Source organism: Dysidea avara, chromosome 4, assembly GCF_963678975.1.
Source record: "Dysidea avara chromosome 4, odDysAvar1.4, whole genome shotgun sequence".
NCBI lineage: Eukaryota > Metazoa > Porifera > Demospongiae > Dictyoceratida > Dysideidae > Dysidea > Dysidea avara.
The window spans coordinates 17,226,649-17,246,858 of NC_089275.1; the positions used below are offsets into that span (position 1 = coordinate 17,226,649).

General features: G+C 37.7%; 1 protein-coding gene across 1 annotated transcript in view; it reads right to left on the reverse strand.

Annotated features, from left to right (window-relative positions):
* The window catches only part of LOC136253606 (ankyrin repeat, PH and SEC7 domain containing protein secG-like), a 46,597-nt gene extending 30,995 nt beyond the window's left edge, over positions 1-15,602 (reverse strand). The window contains exons 1-4 of the mRNA XM_066046272.1: positions 15,570-15,602; positions 15,344-15,442; positions 8,175-8,273; positions 7,543-7,641 (exon numbers count right to left, since the gene is read on the reverse strand). Coding sequence (XP_065902344.1) covers positions 7,543-7,641; positions 8,175-8,273; positions 15,344-15,442; positions 15,570-15,602 — 330 coding nt within the window. The remainder of the gene's footprint in view (positions 1-7,542; positions 7,642-8,174; positions 8,274-15,343; positions 15,443-15,569) is intronic.
* Positions 15,603-20,210: the final 4,608 nt, after the last annotated feature.

Below are 20,210 nucleotides of genomic sequence, written 5' to 3' on the forward strand. Positions count from 1 at the left end.
CCAGAAAAACTGCTTGGGGTAATGCTTTGAAATTCACTGTACAGATGGAGTAATCATCACAGAAAGGATCTTAAATCGTGTTGAAAAATCAGACTTAAAGCCACAGAGTTATAACATGAAATCAAACTTGGTGTAGCAAGTGTGAGATCAAAATAATTTAATAGAGCAGTCACCCTAATAGAGCAGTCATCCTGAAAAGAATTCAAAAGATCAGCTAGAAACTAGTAACTTGTATAGAGATAAGCTACAAACAATTCACCATATAGAGATCTAATCCAAAACAGCCAAGCTGTAAAAAACGTGTGCGGCCTTCAGAAATGCTATGGTGAAAAAAGATGTGAAATCCAAGGTGGCGGCCAAGAAATGGCTGTGATGGTAGGTTAATGGTAAAAATTTTAATAATGACAATTCAGGTAAATTTTGTGAAGCGGCACAAAACTTCACCTGAATTGTCTTTATTAAAATTATTACCATTAACCTACCATCACAGCCATTTCTTGGCCGCCACCTTGGATTTCACATCTTTTTTCACCATAGCATTTCTGAGGGCCGCACACTTTTTTTACAGCTTGGCTGTTTTGGATTAGATTTCATTTCTTTTTGTATTTGTATACCCCAAAGCCGGCCTATGGCCAGCTTTGGGACTTTTTTAACCTATGTTTTTTTTTCTTTACTACAGGAAGAAGAAAAGATCAAGTACACTGTTAAAAATGAAGTGCTATGGTAGCACCTCTAGGTGCTATTTTTTTACTGAAACAGTCGAATTTTAGCCCTTTTAGGTGCTACCATAGCATTTTTAGGTGCTATCATAGCACTTCATTTTTAACAGTGTAGATGTACTTTAAATATTTTATCAGTAAATGTACAAATTATATATATACAATACATATGTGACTGGATTTGCAAAAAGGGGCCTTCCACACACATCCAATTTGCCAACTTTGACAATTGATAACTTCAGATTGGAAAGAGCTATTGCCTTGAAATTTGGGCAGTGGTGATTTCTTTGCAGCTGACCTCTCCACATGATGGTTTCTTTGTAGCTGAACTCTCTACAAGGTAATTTCTTCTAGCTGATCTCTCTACAGGGAAATTTGTTTGTAGCTGAACTATCTACAAGGTAACTTCTTCTAGCTGATCTCTCTACAGGGTGATTTGTTGGTAGCTGAATTCTGTACAGGTAATTTGTTTGCAGCTGAGCTCTTTACAGAATGGTTTCTTTGTAGTTGAACTCTCTACAAGGTAACTTTTCTAGCTGAAGTCTCTACAAGGTGGCTAGTTTGTAGCTGAACCCTCTACATGGTAGTTTCTTTGTAACTGAACTTTCTACAAGGTGACTTCTTCTAGCTGATCTTTCAATAGGGTGATTTGTTTGTAGCTTAACTCTCTACAAGGTAACTTCTTCTAGCTGATCCCTCTACAGGGAGATTTGTTTGTAGCTGAACTCTCTACAGGTAATCTGTTTGAAGCTGAACTTTCTAAATGATGATTTCTTTGTAGCTGAACTCTCTACAAGTTAACTTCTTCTAGCTGATCTCTCTACAGGGTGATTTGTTTGTAGCTGAATTCTGTACAGGTGATTTGTTTGCAGCTGAGCTCTTTACAGAATGGTTTCTTTGTAGCTGAGCTCTCTAATAGGTAACTTCTTCTAACTGATCTTTCTACAGGGCAATTTGTTTGTGGCAGAATTTTCTACAGGGTGACTTCTTTGCAGCTGAACTCTCAACATGGTAGTTTCTTTGTAGCTGAACTCTCTACAAGGTAATTTCTTCTAGCTGATCTCTCTACAGGGAGATTTGTTTGTAGCTGAACTATCTACAAGGTAATTTCTTCTAGCTGATGTCTCTACAGGGTGATTTGTTCGTAGCTGAATTCTGTACAGGTGATTTGTTTGCAGCTGAGCTCTTTACAAAATGGATTCTTTGTAGCTGAACTCTCTACAAGGTAACTTCTTCTAACTGATCTTTCTACAGGGCAATTTGTTTGTGGCAGAATTTTATACAGGGTGATTTCTTTGCAGCTGAACTCTCTACATGGTGGTTTCTTTGTAGCTGAACTCTCTACAAGGTAACTTCTTCTAGCTGATCTCTCTACAGGGTGATTTGTTTGTAGCTGAACAATCTACAAGGTAACTTCTTCTAGCTGATCTCTCTACAGGGTGGTTTCTTTGTAACTGAGCTCTCTAAAAGGTAACTTCTTCTAACTGATCTTTCTACAGAGCAATTTGTTTGTGCCTGTATTTTCTACAGGGTGATTAGCTGAACTCTCTACATGGTGGTTTCTTTGTAGCTGAACTCTCTACAAAGTAATTTCTTCTAGCTGATATCTCTACAGGGTGATTTGTTTGTAGCTGAATTCTGTACAGGTGATTTGTTTGCAGCTGAGCTCTTTACAGAATGGTTTCTTTGTAGCTGAACTCTCTACAAGTAACTTTTCTAGTTGATGTCTCTACAAGGTGGCTAGTTTGTAGCTGAACTCTCTACATGGTGGTTTCTTTGTAACTGAACTTTCTACAAGGTGACTTCTTCTAGCTGATCTTTCAATAGAGTGATTTGTTTGTAGCTTCACTCTCTACAAGGTAACTTCTTCTAGCTGATCTCTCTACAGGGAGATTTGTTTGTAGCTGAACTCTCTACAGGTGATTTGTTTGAATCTGAACTTTCTAAATGATGGTTTCTTTGTAGCTGAACTCTCTACAAGTTAACTTCTTCTAGCTGATCTCTCTACAGGGTGATTTGTTTGTAGCTGAATTCTATACAGGTGATTTGTTTGCAGCTGAGCTCTTTACAGAATGGTTTCTTTGTAGCTGAACTCTCTAAAAGGTAACTTCTTCTAACTGATCTTTCTACAGGGCAATTTGTTTGTGGCAGAATTTTATACAGGGTGATTTCTTTGCAGCTGAACTCTCTACATGGTGGTTTCTTTGTAGCTAAACTCTCTACTACGTAACTTCTTCTAGCTGATCTCTCTACAGGGTGATTTGTTTGTAGCTGAACGATCTACAAGGTAACTTCTTCTAGTTGATCTCTCTACAGGGAGATTTGTTTGTAGCTGAACTCTCTACGGGTGATTTGTTTGAAGCTGAACTCTCTAAATGATGATTTCTTTGTAGCTGAACTCTCTACAAGTTAACTTCTTCTAGCAGATCTCTCTACATGGTGATTTGTTTGTAGCTGAATTCTGTATAGGTGATTTGCTTGCAGCTGAGCTCTTTAAATAATGGTTTCTTTGTAGCTGAACTCTCTCAAGGTAACTTCTTCTAGCTGATGTCTTTACAGGGTCACTAGTTTGTAGCTGAATTCTCTACATAGTGGTTTCTTTGTAACTGAACTCTCTACAAGGTAACTTTTCCTAGCTCATCTTTCTACAGGGTGATTTATTTGTAGCTGAATTCTTTACAGGTGATTTGTTTGCAGCTGAGCTCTTTAAAGAATGGTTTCTTTGTAGCTGAACTCTCTACAAGGTAACTTCTTCTAGCTGATGTCTCTACAAGGTCACTAGTTTGTAGCTTAGCTCTCTACATGGTGGTTTTTTTGTAACTGAACTCTCTACAAGGTGACCTCTTCTAGCTGATCTTTCTACAGGGTGGTTTGTTTGAAGCTGAACTCTCTACAAGGTAACTTATTCTAGCTGATCTCTCTACAGGGAGATTAGTTTGTAGCTGAACTCTCTACATGATGGTTTCTTTGTAGCTGAACTCTCTACAAGGTAACTCCTTCTAGCTAATCTCTCTACAGGGAGATTTGTTTGTAGCTGAACTATCTACATGATGGTTTCTTTGTAGCTGAACTCTCTGCAAGGTAACTTCTTCTATTGATCTCTCCACAGGGCGATTTGTTTGTAGCTGAACTCTCTACATGGTGGTTTCTTTGTAGCTGAACTCTACAAGGTGATTTTTTCTAGCTTAACTATCTCTTTCCATAGTCGCATGAACTCTCTACAAGGTAACTTCTTCTAGCTGATCTCTCTACAGGGTGACTTGTGTGTAGCTGATCTCTATACAGGTTTCTTATTTCTAGCTGATCTCTTGAATTCTCTTCAGGGTGACTGCTCTATTAGGATGACTGCTCTATTAGAGTATCTCGATCTCGCACTTGCCGCACCAAGTTGGATTTCGTGTTATAACTCCGTGGCTTTAAGTCTGATTCTTCTACACCATTGATGAGCCTTTCTAAGATGATTACTCCATCTGTACAACGATTTTCAAAGCATTACCCCAAGCGGTTTATCTGGTAGGCGTGGCAAGCAGTTGTGTTTTTATTAGCTGATCTCGATTGCATAATTGTTACACACTGTTGGTTTTTTCGTTGTATCTTCCTGGTTTTTAGCTCGATTTCTTTCAAACCACAAAAGGTTTGAGGTTCAATAGTTAACCTATTCACCCGCCGATTTTCAGCTTTTTCCCATATGCGGTTTATCCTGTAGGCGTGACAACATATTGGTGTTATTTTTCGTGAATATTCGCTCATAACTCTTTGCCTGTTTATCGTATTCCAGCCAAAGTTGGTACCGTGATGCGCCTTTATATTCCCCTTCTGTGTGCCAAATTTCAAGGCAATCGGATAACGCGTTCGCGTTTTATAGCAGTTTTTGTAAATGTGCGACAAGAAAAAGAAAAGGAAAAAGAAAAAAAAACCAAGAAACTGAGCCAATTTTTGAAGTCGCATATCTCGGGAACGCGCAAAGCGATTTCGCTCAAATTTGGACTATGGAGTGCTGCAGTTGGAGGGCATGTCCACAGCAAACATCGTCTTGTTTCATCAAGGAAGCAAAGAGCTACGGAGGTGCGAAAATTGCGTTTTCTTTCTTCCTGTCAATATACTCACGGGTGTTACGCGCCGGCTTCTTGGGCCGCACGACACACTACTGTGTGTCTTGATATCAGCTAGAAGAAGTTACCTTGTACGGAGTTCAACTACGTAGTTCAGCTACAAACAAATCGCCCTGTACAGGGATCAGCTAGAAGAAATTACCCTGTACAGAGTTCAGGTACAAAGAAACCATCATGTAGAGAGTTCAGCTGCAATAAAATCACTTGTAGAGAGTTCAGCTACAAACAAATTACCCTGTAGAAAGATCAGCTAGAAGAACTCACCTTGTAGAGAGATCAGCTACTAACTAGTGACCCTGTAGAGACATAAGCTAGAAGAAGTTACCTTGTAGGGAGTTCAGCTACAAATAAATCATTCTGTAGAGAGAACAGCTAGAAGCAGTTACCTTGTAAATAGTTCAGTCACAAACAGTTTACTCTGTAGAGAGATCAGCTAGAAGGACTCACCTTGTAGAGTGTTCAGTTGCAAAGAAACTATGTGCTATGTAGAATTCTATAATAAATATATGTATTATATATATATAATTTGTACATTTATTGATAAAATCAGAAATATTTAAAGTATTCATCTCCTTCATCTTTTCTTCTTCCTGTGGAAAAGAAAAAAAGATAAGTTTAAAAAGCCCCAAAGCTGGCCATAGGCCGGCTTTGGGGTATACAAATACAAAAAGAAGTGAAATTTAATCCAAAACAGCCAAGCTGTAAAAAAAGAGTGCGGCCCCAGAAAGGCTATGGTGAAAAAAGATGTGAAATCCAAGGTGGCGGCCAAGAAATGGCTGTGATGGTAGGTTAATGGTAAAAAATTTTAATAACAACAATTCAAGTGAATTTTGTGCCAAGACCAAGCGTCACCAAACTTCACCTGAATTGTCATTATTAAAATTTTTACCATTAACCTATCATCACAGCCGTTTCTTGACCGCCACCTTGGATTTCACATCTTTTTTCACCATAGCCTTTCTGAGGGCCGCACTCTTTTTTTACAGCTTGGCTGTTTTGGATTAGATAATCATAATGAAGATTGAAAGCAGATTTATAAATTTTATATATATGTGTGTGTGATAAAGTACTGCCTACAAGTGCTATATTTCACATACAGCATGAGCGAAGGCATTGCTTTTTCTGGTATAGAGAAATGTCTACTTGAGATAGACATAAGACACATGAAACAATTAGAAACTCACAGAGTAGTGTTATCATCAGTTAGATTAGGCATTGTGCCTGTGTTCCACCTGGGTTACACTGTACTGCACCTGCATTAGTTGTTTTGTGAGTCTAGTCTATCTTCTCAATGACTAAACGTTTTCGATTGTGGTACTGTAATAAGCATATTTCCATGATAGTCCTAAGACTTGTCCGTTAATGTAAAGAAAACGTAGCAATAATGTTTACTGCTGCTGACCATCATTGAACTTTTCAAGCATGTCTATAAATTAAATCCAGTGGTTCTTCTCTTACTGGTCAGGCTGACTGAGCAGCCAGTGCAGTACAGGCTATCAGCCTAGACTGGCTTGGTCGATCGGTTTGTTCTGGCCAAGAGTGAGAGATCACTCACTCAAAGCAGGCTGTTAGCATGCATATACGCTTGGCAGTTCTATAGCTACCTGATATAGAACTATGGGTCTATAAAGTGTTCTATCTGTAACTGCAAAATATAGAGCACTTTTGCTTGTATGGGATACTCTAATAGAACTGTCACCCTAATAGAGCATTCAACTACATTTATATCATAGAATTATAATTATTACAATGCAATTTATTCTGTAGGTAGTTCAGCTACAAACAAGTAATCTTATAGACAATTCAGCTACAAGCAAGCCACCTGTATAGAGTTCAGTTACAAATACATTGCTGTAGAGATTCAGAACATTACAAGTCACACTGAAGAGAATTCAACTATAAACAAGTTTCCCTGTAGAGAGTTCAGCTACAACAAGTCTATCTGTAGAGAATTCAGCTACAAACAAGCCACTGTGTAGAGAGTTCAACTACAAAGAAACTACCCAGTAGAGAGTTCATCTATATGAAAAGTTACCCTATAGAGATCAGCTACAAACAAGTAACCGTGTAGAGAGTTCAGCTACAAACAAGCCACTATGAAGAGAATTTTGCTACAAACAAGTCACCACGCAGAGAGTGCAGCAACCAATCAAAAAACAACCCTGTAAAGAGTTCAGCTATATAAACAAGTTATAACTCTATAGGGAGATCAGCTAAAAACAAGAGAGAGCTCAGCAACAAACAGATCGCACTGCAGAGAGTTCAGCTAGAAACAAGTCACCCTGTATAAATATCAGCTAGAAACAAGTCATCCTGTACAGAGATAAGCTAGAAGACATCACCTTGTAGAGAACTAAGATACATGCAAGCAAATCACTATAGCATGTTACCATCTATTCAATACCAAAGTACAGTGTTCAATTGTTAATGTATTCTACAAACAAAAGGTGTGTATGTGATCTCATTAGTACAAGGACTTTTGGTGTGCAACATCTAATTTTACTTAATTTGTGTTCTTTTCTCCAATAAAGAAAGCACATATTTTACTTGAATAAATGTGTAATTTTACTGGCAAATAAAGGACTTCAAGGCCATACTAAAAAATAATATTTGGCAGTTTGTCTACATAACAACCTTGTTAAGGAAAAACCAGGGGTACAAGAAGACTATATATAGAATAAGTTCATTAATGTAAATAATCATTGCCTCACTTTATCAGCAGCATTGACATCTGCTTCTGACTTAATCAACATCTCCACTACTTCAGTATGACCATTTTTTGCAGCAATACGTAGAGCAGTACATCCATCCTATAGTGACAAAGTAATCAACAGTGACAGTTATTATTTCATGTTGATATAATTTGATGCATCATGGATAACCTGTGTTCATGAGAAGATTCCATGGATAGACACATAATATAAAGGACTTTATTACCATTACCAAATTTAACAATTCCATAATAACAATATTGTTAAGCACCTAACACAGCTATGTGGGAAAATCCTTACTGTGGCATGTTACCATCTTTTCAATACCAAAGTACAGCATTCAATTGTTAATGTATTCCACAAACACAAGGTGTGTATGTGATCTCAGTAGTACAAGGACTTTTGATGTACAACATCTGATTTTAGCTTAATTTGTGTTCTTTTCTCCAATAAAAAACGCGTGTTTTACTTGAATGAATGTGTAATTTTACTGGCAAATAAAAGACTTCATGGGTATACTAAAAATAATATTTGGCAGTTTGTCTACATAACAACCTTGTTAAGGAAAAACCAGGGGAACAAGCAGACTGTATTCATAACAATTTCATTAATGTAAATTATTATTTCCTCACTTTATTAGCAGCATTGACATCTGCTTCTGTCTTGATCAACATCTCCACTACTTGAGTATGACCATTTTGTGCAGCAAAATATAGAGGAGTAGATCCATCCTATAGCGACAAAGTAATCAACAGTGACAGTTATTATTTCATATTGATATAATTTGATGCATCATGGATAACCTGTGTCCATGAGAAGATTCCATGGAAAGACACATAATGTAAAGGAGTTTATTACCATTACAAAATTTGATAATTCCATAATCAAGACACACGGTAGTGTGTCGTGCGGCCCAAGAAGCCGCGTGCCACCCGTGAGTATATTAACAGGAAGAAAGAAAATGCAATTGTCACACCTATGTAGCTCTGTGATCCCTTATCCGATTGGAACCAAATTTGCTACAGACGTGCCGGCCAGCTAGGGGAGTCTACACACCAAATTTGAAGAAAATCGCTCCAGCCATTTCTGAGATACGAGTGAACAAAATTTCGTTTTAATTTCTTCGTTTTATTCTTCTTCTACTTCTTCATTTCGCACACTTCGCAAAATTCACCATAAAACACGAATGCGTGCTCGGATCGGGCTGAAATTTGGCACACTTAAAGGGATCATTAAGGCGGATCTTCGTACCAACGTTGGTAGGAATCCGATGAACATTCACGGAGTTATGACCGATTTTTTGCGTAAAATAAGGTCCAAGGTCTGTCACGCCTACAGGGTAAACTCCTTTGAGGAATCAGTTGAAAATTGATATGTAGATGGAGCAACCATCGTACGAGTGCCTTTTTGTCATTTAAAAGGAATCGAGATAAAGACCATGGAGATATGACACAAAGCCCGACCTGTGTCAAAATTACTCGATCGATTTTTATGAATAAAAAAACTATTAGTTTTCGTGTCTACCAGGCAAACCGCTTACAGCAACGAGCTGAAAATCAGTATGTAGCTGGAATAATCATCATAGAAAGTCCTTGCAGTAGCACAGAAGAATCGGATTACAAACCACTGAGTTATGATTCGAAAGACAACTACGTGTAACAAATGCGAGATCGAGATACTCTAATAGAACAGTCACTCTAATAAAGTATTCAGCTGCATTTATAATTTACTTAATTATATTACATTGCAAGTTATTCTGTAGGAAATTCAGCTACAAACAAGTCACCCTGTAGTCAGATCAGCCAGAAGAAGGTACCTAATAGAGAGTTCAGCTACAAAGAAACCATCATGTAGAGAGTTCAGCTCAAACAAATTGCCCTGTAGAGAGATCAACTGGAAGAAGTTACCTTGTAGAGACTTCAGTTACAAAGAAATGATCATGCAAAGACTTCAGCTGCAAACAAATCACCCATTAGAAAGTTCCGCAATGAACAGACCACACTGTAGAGAGTTCAGTTAGAAACAAGTCATCTTGTAGAGAGATCAGCTAGAAGAAGTCACCTTGTAGAGAGTTCAGCTGCAAAATAAATCACCTTGTAGAGAATTCAACTACAAACAAATCACCCTGTAGAAAGATCAGCTAGAAGAAGTTACCTTGTAGAGAGTTCAGCTACAAAGAAACCACCATGTAGAGAGTTCAGCTGCAAACAAATCACCTGTAGAGAGTTCAGCTAGAAACAAGTCACCCTGTAGAGAGATCAGCTAGAAACAAGTCACCCTGTAGAGAGTTCAGCTAGAAGAAGTCACATTGTAGAGAGTTCAGCTACAATGAAACTACCATGTAGAGAGTTCAGCTGCAAACAAATCGCCTGTAGAAAGATTAGCTAGAAGAAGTTACCTTGTAGGGAGTTCAGCTACAAACAAATCACCCTGTAGAGAGTTCAGCTACAAACAAATCGCCTGTAGAAAGATTAGCTAGAAGAAGTTACCTTGTAGGGAGTTCAGCTACAAACAAATCACCCTGTAGAGAGTTCAGCTACAAAGAAATCATCATGTAGAGAGTTCAGCTGCAAACAAATCATCCTGTAGAGAGTTCAGCTAGAAACAAGTCACCCTGTAGAGAGTTCAGCTAGAAGAAGTAACACTGTAGAGAGTTCAGCTACAATAAAACTCCCATGTAGAGAGTTCAGCTGCAAACAAATCACCCTGTAGAAAGTTCAGCTATGAACAGATCACCTTGTAGAGAGATCAGCTAGAACAAGTCACATTGTAGAGAGTTCAGCTACAAAGAAACTACCATGTAGAGAGTTCAGCTGCAAACAAATCACCCTGTAGAGAGTTCAGCTATGAAAAGATCACCCTGTAGAGAACTCAGCTACAAACAAATCACCCTGTAGAGAGTTCAGCTACAAAGAAATCATCATGTAGAGAGTTCAGCTGCAAACAAATCATCCTGTAGAGAGTTCAGCTATGAAAAGATCACCCTGTAGAGGGTTCAGCTTTAAGAAGTCACCTTTTAGAGAGTTCAGCTACAAAGCAACCACCATGTAGACAGTTCCGCTGCAAAAAAAATTTATCACTCTGTAGAGAGTTCAGCTAGAAGAAGTCACCTTGTAGAGAGTTCAGCTGCAAATAAATCACCCTGTAGAGAATCCAGCTACAAACAAATCACCCTGTAGAAAGATCAGCTAGAAGAGGTTACCTTGTAGAGAGTTCAGCTGCAAAAAACCACCATGTAGAGAGTACAGCCGCAAACAAATCACCTGTAGTGAGTTCAGCTAGAAACAAGTCACCCTGTAGAGAGATCAGCTAGAAACAAGTCACCCTGTAGAGAGTTCAGCTAGAAGAAGTCACATTGTAGAGAGTTCAGCTACAATGAAACTCCCATGTAGAGAGTTCAGCTGCAAACAAATCACCCAGTAGAGAATTCAGCTACAAACAAATATGCCCTGTAGAAAGATCGGCTAGAAGAAGTTACCTTATAGGGAGTTCAGCTACGAACAGATCACCCTGTAGAGAGTTCAGCTACAATAAAATCACCCTGTAGAGAGTTCAGTTACAAAGAAACCACCATGTAGAGAGTTCAGCTGCAAAAGAATCAATCACTCTGTAGAGAGTTCAGCTAGAAGAAGTCACCTTGTAGAGAGTTCAGCTGCAAATAAATCACCTTGTAGAGAATTCAGCTACAAACAAATCACCCTGTAGAAAGATCAGCTAGAAGAAGTTACCTTGTAGAGAGTTCAGCTACAAAGGAACCACCATGTAGAGAGCTCAGCTGCAAACAAATCACCTGTAGAGAGTTCAGCTAGAAACAAGTCACCTTGTAGAGAGATCAGCTAGAAACAAGTCACCCTGTAGAGAGTTCAGCTAGAAGAAGTCACATTGTAGAGAATTCAGCTACAAACAAATCACCCTGTACAAAGATCAGCTAGAAGAAATTACCTTGTAGAGAGTTCAGCTACAAAGAAACCACCATGTAGAGAGTTCAGCTGCAAACAAATCACCTGTAGAGAGTTCAGCTAGAAACAAGTCACCCTGTAGAGAGATCAGCTAGAAACAAGTCACCCTGTAGAGAGTTCAGCTAGAAGAAGTCACATTGTAGAGAGTTCAGCTACAATGAAACTCCCATGTAGAGAGTTCAGCTGCAAACAAATCACCCAGTAGAGAACTCAGCTACAAACAAATATTCGCTGTAGGAAGATCAGCTAGAAGAAGTTACCTTGTAGAGAGTTCAGCTATAAACAAATCACCCTGTAGAGAGTTCAGTTACAAAGAAACCACCATGTAGAGAGTTCAGCTGCAAACAAATCATCCTGTAGAGAGTTTAGCTAGAAACAAGTCACCCTGTAGAGAGTTCAGCTAGAAGAAGTAACATTGTAGAGAGTTCAGCTACAAACAAATCACCCTGTACAAAGATCAGCTAGAAGAAGTCACCTTGTAGAGAGTTCAGCTACAAAGAAACCACCATGTAGAGAGTTCAGCTGCAAACAAATCACCTGTAGAGAGTTCAGCTAGAAACAAGTCACCCTGTAGAGAGATCAGCTAGAAACAAGTCACCCTGTAGAGAGTTCAGCTAGAAGAAGTCACATTGTAGAGAGTTCAGCTACAATGAAACTCCCATGTAGAGAGTTCAGCTGCAAACAAATCACCCAGTAGAGAACTCAGCTACAAACAAATATGCCCTGTAGAAAGATCGGCTAGAAGAAGTTACCTTATAGGGAGTTCAGCTACGAACAGATCACCCTGTAGAGAGTTCAGCTACAATAAAATCACCCTGTAGAGAGTTCAGTTACAAAGAAACCACCATGTAGAGAGTTCAGCTGCAAAAGAATCAATCACTCTGTAGAGAGTTCAGCTAGAAGAAGTCACCTTGTAGAGAGTTCAGCTGCAAATAAATCACCTTGTAGAGAATTCAGCTACAAACAAATCACCCTGTAGAAAGATCAGCTAGAAGAAGTTACCTTGTAGAGAGTTCAGCTACAAAGGAACCACCATGTAGAGAGCTCAGCTGCAAACAAATCACCTGTAGAGAGTTCAGCTAGAAACAAGTCACCTTGTAGAGATCAGCTAGAAACAAGTCACCCTGTAGAGAGTTCAGCTAGAAGAAGTCACATTGTAGAGAATTCAGCTACAAACAAATCACCCTGTACAAAGATCAGCTAGAAGAAATTACCTTGTAGAGAGTTCAGCTACAAAGAAACCACCATGTAGAGAGTTCAGCTGCAAACAAATCACCTGTAGAGAGTTCAGCTAGAAACAAGTCACCCTGTAGAGAGATCAGCTAGAAACAAGTCACCCTGTAGAGAGTTCAGCTAGAAGAAGTCACATTGTAGAGAGTTCAGCTACAATGAAACTCCCATGTAGAGAGTTCAGCTGCAAACAAATCACCCAGTAGAGAACTCAGCTACAAACAAATATTCGCTGTAGGAAGATCAGCTAGAAGAAGTTACCTTGTAGAGAGTTCAGCTATAAACAAATCACCCTGTAGAGAGTTCAGTTACAAAGAAACCACCATGTAGAGAGTTCAGCTGCAAACAAATCATCCTGTAGAGAGTTCAGCTAGAAACAAGTCACCCTGTAGAGAGTTCAGCTAGAAGAAGTAACATTGTAGAGAGTTCAGCTACAAACAAATCACCCTGTAGAAAGATCAGCTAGAAGAAGTCACCTTGTAGAGAGTTCAGCTACAAAGAAACCACCATGTAGAGAGTTCAGCTGCAAACAAATCACCTGTAGAGAGTTCAGCTAGAAACAAGTCACCCTGTAGAGAGATCAGCTAGAAACAAGTCACCCTGTAGAGAGTTCAGCTAGAAGAAGTCACATTGTAGAGAGTTCAGCTACAATGAAACTCCCATGTAGAGAGTTCAGCTGCAAACAAATCACCCTGTAGAGAACTCAGCTACAAACAAATATGCCCTGTAGAAAGATCAGCTAGAAGAAGTTACCTTGTAGGGAGTTCAGCTACGAACAGATCACCCTGTAGAGAGTTCAGCTATAAACAAATCACCCTGTAGAGAGTTCAGTTACAAAGAAACCACCATGTAGAGAGTTCAGCTGCAAAAAAATCAATCACTCTGTAGAGTGTTCAGCTAGAAGAAGTCACCTTGTAGAGAGTTCAGCTACAAGTAAATCACCTTGTAGAGAATTCAGCTACAAACAAATCACCCTGTAGAAAGATCAGCTAGAAGAAGTCACCTTGTAGAGAATTCAGCTACAAAGAAACCACCATGTAGAGAGTTCAGCTGCAAACAAATCACCTGTAGAGAGATCAGCTAGAAACAAGTCACCCTGTAGAGAGTTCAGCTAGAAGTCAGATTGTAGAGAGTTCAGCTACGAAGAAACTACAATGCAGAGAGTTCAGCTGCAAACAAATCACCCTGTAGAAAGTTCAGCTATGAACAGATCACCCTGTTGAGAGTTCAGTTAGAAACAAGTCATCCTGTAGAGAGATCACCTAGAAGTATCACCTTGTAGAGAGTTCAGCTACAAACAAAATCACCTGTAGGGATTTCAGCTGCAAACAAATCACCCTGTAGAGAGTTCAGCTACAAAAAAATCATCATGTAGAGAGTTCAGCTGCAAACAAATCATCCTGTAGAGAGTTCAGCTATGAAATGATCACCCTGTAGAGAGTTCAGCTATGAGAAGTCACCTTTTAGAGAGTTCAGCTATAAAGCAACCACCATTTAGAGAATTCAGCTACAAACAAATCACCCTGTAGAGAATTCAGCTACAAACAAATCTCCCTGTAGAGAGACCAGCTAGAAACAAGTCACCCTGTACACAGATCAGTTAGAAGAGGTTACCTTGTAGAGAGTTCAGCTGCAAACAAATCATCCTGTAGAGAATTCAACTACAAACAGATAACCCTGCAGAGAGTTCAGCTAGAGTCAAGTCACCCTGTATAGAGAATCCTGTAAAGAGTTCATCTACATTTCAAGTCACACAGTAGAGAGGCTAGCTGCAAATTATCCTGTGGGAATTAATTGACATGTAATAAATATATGCAAGAGTTCATAATATAACGAACTCTTGATATATGCATTACATATATAATTTGTACATTTACTGATAAAATCAGAATGAGTTAAAGTATTTATAAAATCTACTTCATCTTTTTCTTTTTCCTGTGGTAAAGAGCAATATATAGGTTAAAAAGCCCCAAAGCTAGCCATAGGCCGGCTTTGGAGTATACAAATACAAAAAGAAGTGAAATCTAATCAAAAACAGCCAAGCTGTAAAAAAAGGAGTGCGGCCCTTGAAAAGGCTACGGTGAAAAAAGATGTGAAATCCAAGGTGGCGGCCAAGAAATGGCTGTGATGGTAGGTTAATGGTAAAAATTTTAATAACGACAATTCTAGTGAATTTTTGTGCCGCTTGGGCACTCCTTTTTTTACAGCTTGGCTGTTTTTGATTAGATAACCATATTGCTAAGGAGTTAACACAGTTATGCTGTGGGAAAAATCCCTACTGTGGCAGTTACCATCTATTCAATACCAAAGTACAGCATTCAGTCGTTAATGTATTCTATGAACATGAGGTGTGTATGTGACCTCAGTAGTACAAGGACTTTTTGAGTACAACTTATAATTTTAACTTAATTTGTGTTTTTTTCTCCAATAAAGAAAGCATGAGTTTTACTTGAATCAATGTGTAATTTTACTGGCAAATAAAGGATTTCATGGCTCTACTAGAAATAATTTTTGGCAGTTTGTCTACATAACAACCTTGTTACGGAAAAACCAGGGGTACAAGAAGACTATATACAGAATAAGTTCATTAATGTAAATAATTGTTGCCTCACTTGATCAGCAACATTGACATCTGTTTCTGACTGGATTAACATCTCCACTACTTGAGAATAACCATTATATGCAGCAGCATATAAAGGAGTATGTCCATCCTATAGTGACAAAGTAATCAACAGTGACAGTTATTATTTCACAGTGATATAATTTGATGCATCACGGATAATCTGTGTATATGAGAAGATTCCATGGAAAGACACATATCATAAAGGACTTTATTACCTTTGCAAAATTTAATAATTCCATAATAACCATATTGCTAAGGACTTAACACGGTTATGCCGTGGGAAAATTTCTACTGTGGCATGTTACCATCTATTCAACTAGTATTTTATAAATTGCTAATTTAAAAATGAAGTAGGGATATATGCAATAAAAAGTAGTGAAACAGGAGATGATTGATGGCATTATGGTATAGCTCAGTGGGGAAGTTCCTACTTTGGCATTGAGCAAAATAATTGTTATATCTAATGTGCCAAAGTAGGGATTTCCACACTGAGCTTAGATGTAATACCATCAATCATCTCTTGTTTCATTAATTTTTATTGTATAGATCCCAACTTCGTTTTTAAATTAACAATTGTGACCGGATTTGCGAAAAGGTACCTTTTCCACACATTTTACATGCCAGCAAACAAAATGATGTAACACTTGACTCCTTACACTGATTAACTTGCTCTTAGTTTCAAAATGCAGCCAGATACTTTATCTGCACTCATGGAAAAGTTTAAGCAATTATATGCAATGATAAAAAAGTTACGAAGTTTCAAAGTTCAAAAAATGGGTCAAATTTTACATGTGAAAAAGGTACCTTTTCGCAAATCCGGTCACAATTTTTAAAATACTAGTTTGATAAGTTTCTTTGCTGCTAGTTACAATGCAACTTGTGACTGTTCGATTAGAATAACATACATGACTCCTGGAGGAAGACTGAGTGTGGTCCTGATTAGACATTGGGTGACCTGCAGTTTAAATCCTAGGGTTGGAGGGTGTTTTCCTTACTTTAGCCCCTTTTGTGTTACACCATTTCAACTATAAATCATTGAATCTAAGTCCTTGAAATTAGGTTAGATAATCGTAATGCTGCAGCACATGTTGCTGCCAGACCTTTAGTACTGGTCAGCCTGATTATGCATGGAGGGAGCATTGCAAATTAATGATCGAAAGTGAGATTTGTGATGCTTGAGGTCCTTTCTGCTAGCAGGTTTCTAACCATTAAAATCCTGCTAGCAGGATTAATGGAGTTTTAAGACCTCATTATCCTCCAAAGATCAAAGCATATTATGCATACCATTTTCTAAGAAAATTAAAGTATACTTTTCTTTTGATCTCGCTCACAAAAAGTTCTATAATAAATTGTATTGCACAAATGTTTCATTCATAGTATTGCAAAGAAAGACATTTCAAAGTAATGTTTACTGTTGAGCAACAAAGAGCTAGAACAATTGTACACTATGACACATCACATAATTATTATTACCACCTTCAACTTAAGTTTTGAAAACTAAGTGTACCATGGTAAAGTATACATGAAACTTGATTTAATTACTGAAACAACTGGCTCCACAATTTGCTAGTTTTATAATGAAATTACTGAGGTTCACATGAAATATCCATAATTTATGATAAAATTACAGTACCATCCAATATTGGATGACTCCATTTTTGGATTGAAAATACATGCTAGTGAAAATCTTCCAAAAGTGGATGAAAACAGGTCCACAATTTTTTCCCATTGTTGGAACCGAAACATATATGGAAATATCATGCACAGCTATGTAATTTAAGCAATAGTTTTATGAAGCACATAAAACATGTCCACCCCTCTTATAGTATGTACACTGAGCTGGATCCTTAAAAACAATAATAAAACATTGATTCAATTACACAAGAACTTGAAATTTGACTCATGTGTAGCACTGCTTGACTCACTAAACATGATTCAAGTATTTTTGTTCAAATTCGTGATGCGATATTTACGGCCAATCAAAATTTTCAGTATATCTAATAAAGCATAATAGTGTAGTTTCTATTACAATTTGTTCCCAAACTTGTGATGGAGCTGAACCACACATGTCTGTTGTTGACATTTTTACTGTCACCACTAATCACCTGGTTAGCTGAAATGTTAATTCTCTTCAGAAAAAAACCCACTTTTTGTTTTTAGCTGTTTTTCAGAATCCAGATCAACTTATACACACTATAGCGTAAAATTAAAACACCTAATTATCCTGCTTTTACCTGAAGATTTCATTTTCAGCATGTTAGAAAGTGCTAAGTACGGTACTGCCCAAGCGCAACGTTGCACTCACTAGCACACACAACTTTTGCTCGACATTCAAAAAATCATTAATTAAGGGGCGTGGCAACTGTTTTGCTGGCAAGACAATGCAGAAGCTGTTTCGTTCACAAGAATCACAAGCGAAACAGTTGCCACACCCCTTAATTAGCAATTTTTTAAATCTCGAGCAGTTGCATGTGTGAACGAGTGCAACATTGCACTTGGGCAATACTGTACCTCTAGTAAATTTTGAATAAATTTGACACTGTAGGTTTAACTTAACATCATTATACCATCTTCTCAATATGGTTGGGTGATGTACCGGTATGACAGTAACAAGGTGATATTACAGCTAGCAATAACTGATACCATCTTGTATTTAAAAAATCACTATCATGATACTGGCATAAATGATTATAGCGTCAATACAGCTATTTCTTGTGGCAAACACACAATTACACGTGTTAACATCACCACATTGTTTTTGTCAATCAGTATTTCAGCCTCCTTGAACTAGCAAACAAGCCTAAACAATGTACTACTATGCAAAGTGATGCACTAATTATTAGAATACACATCAAGCATGTGTGTACTGGATGTACTACTGTAATTGTGGGATAAAAATCCTGGTCTTACACTTATAGTAAGCCTTAGTAAATTATCTGCTAGCTATGTATAGGATCTATGCCTCATTCAACATTTATATGCACTCATGGCATCTTCATAAGTGATGAGTTAGTTGGTTTTTCCAAACTCCTTGCAGTTATGGTAAGTGGTAGTAAAGAAACTTCACCCATATCAATGTAATCTTAAAAGTAGTTTGGTTTACTTGCTATAGTTCATTTCAGTACCATGATATTTGCAATAATCATGATAATAAGCTACACAATAACCACAGAAGGAAATTTTCAATGTTGCCCAACCCTACTGCTCAATGCCAAAGTAGGAATTATTCTTCTTACGGCTATGTTGTAAAAGCTACCATAATTCATACTTCTTGTTTCACTAGTTTATATTGCTGGAACGTTACTTCACTTTTAAAATAAAAAAGCTTTACTATCACTTATCATTAAGTATGGTAGTACTTAATAAGTAGGGATCAGTAAGAAATCATATGGTTTTGTAATTTTTCTTACTAAAAAAACAACCTTGCAACAAATTTTACCTGAAAACAACCACCTAGGATGCATTAGTACTGCAGTAATGATACTGTACCTTGGGTAAACAAAGCAAAAAGTTTTAAAATTTTGAAATTCGCCTGCATTTCATTTGCCTGCTGTAAGACCTAGTAGTGCTAAGTGTACAGTTCTAGAAATTTCAGACAGCCAAGGTAATGACAGTGGATTTATGAACATGTTGTTTCGATTACGTTTTGTCCACTGCACCATACTGCTCATCATTCAAACCTCTCTTGTTCTTCACGAAGGATGATTGATAGTATGGTGCTTCATAGTTGCGCTGTGTGCCACTGCCTGAACATGTGATTTTAACAAAGTGTGCCATAAGACTAGGTTAGTAGTCTAGGAGTCATCCCTAGCATTTATTAATGTTGCATAGTCATTTTATAGTCTTACAGGTTTAGCTATTTGCTAGGGCTGCACCGATTCCACTTTTTACCGATACTTCAAATACCAAGTACTCAGCTGGGAAGTATCTGCAAGTACAAGTACCAATATCAAGTACTTTAAAGTAGCTACTTCATAGTACACACATTATTATAGTGCATTTCATGGTATTCTTGTACACGTTTTCAGTATGATTCATGTTTATAATGAAGTAGCCAATCAAGATTCACAAAGAAAGAAGTCACTGAAATGCAAACCAGTCAATATTCCAGTATTTTTCTGGAGAAGTGTAGATAATATCATCTAATCCAAAACAGCCAAGCTGTAAAAAAAGTGTGCGGCCCTCAAAAAGGCTATGGTGAAAAAAGATGTGAAATCCAAGGTGGCGGCCAAGAAATGACTGTGATGGTAGGTTAATGGTAAAAATTTTAATAACAACAATTCAGGTGAATTTTGGTGTGGCTTGGTCAATTGGCACAAAATTCACCTGAATTGTTGTTATTAAAATTTTTACCATTAACCTACCATCACAGCCATTTCTTGGCTGCCACCTTGGATTTCACATCTTTTTTCACCATAGCCTTTTTGAGGGCCGCACACTTTTTTTACAGCTTGGCTGTTTTGGATTAGATTTCACTTCTTTTTGTATTTGTATACGCCAAAGTCGACCTATGGCCTGCTTTGGGACTTTTTTAACATATCTTTTTTTCTTTACCACAGGAAGAAGAAAAGATGAAGCAGATGTACCTTAAATATTTCTGATTTTATCAGTAAATGTACAAATTATATATATAATGCATATATTTATTACAGAACTGTCCATGGTGGTTTCGTTGTAACTGAACACTCTACAAGGTAACTTCTTCTAGCTGATCTCTCTACAGGGTGATTTGTTTGTAGCTGAACTATCAACAAGGTGACTTCTTCTAGCTGTTCTCTCTACAGGGTGATTTATTTGTAGCTGAATTCTGTACAGGTGATTTTTTTGCTGCTGAGCTCTTTACAGAATGGTTTCTT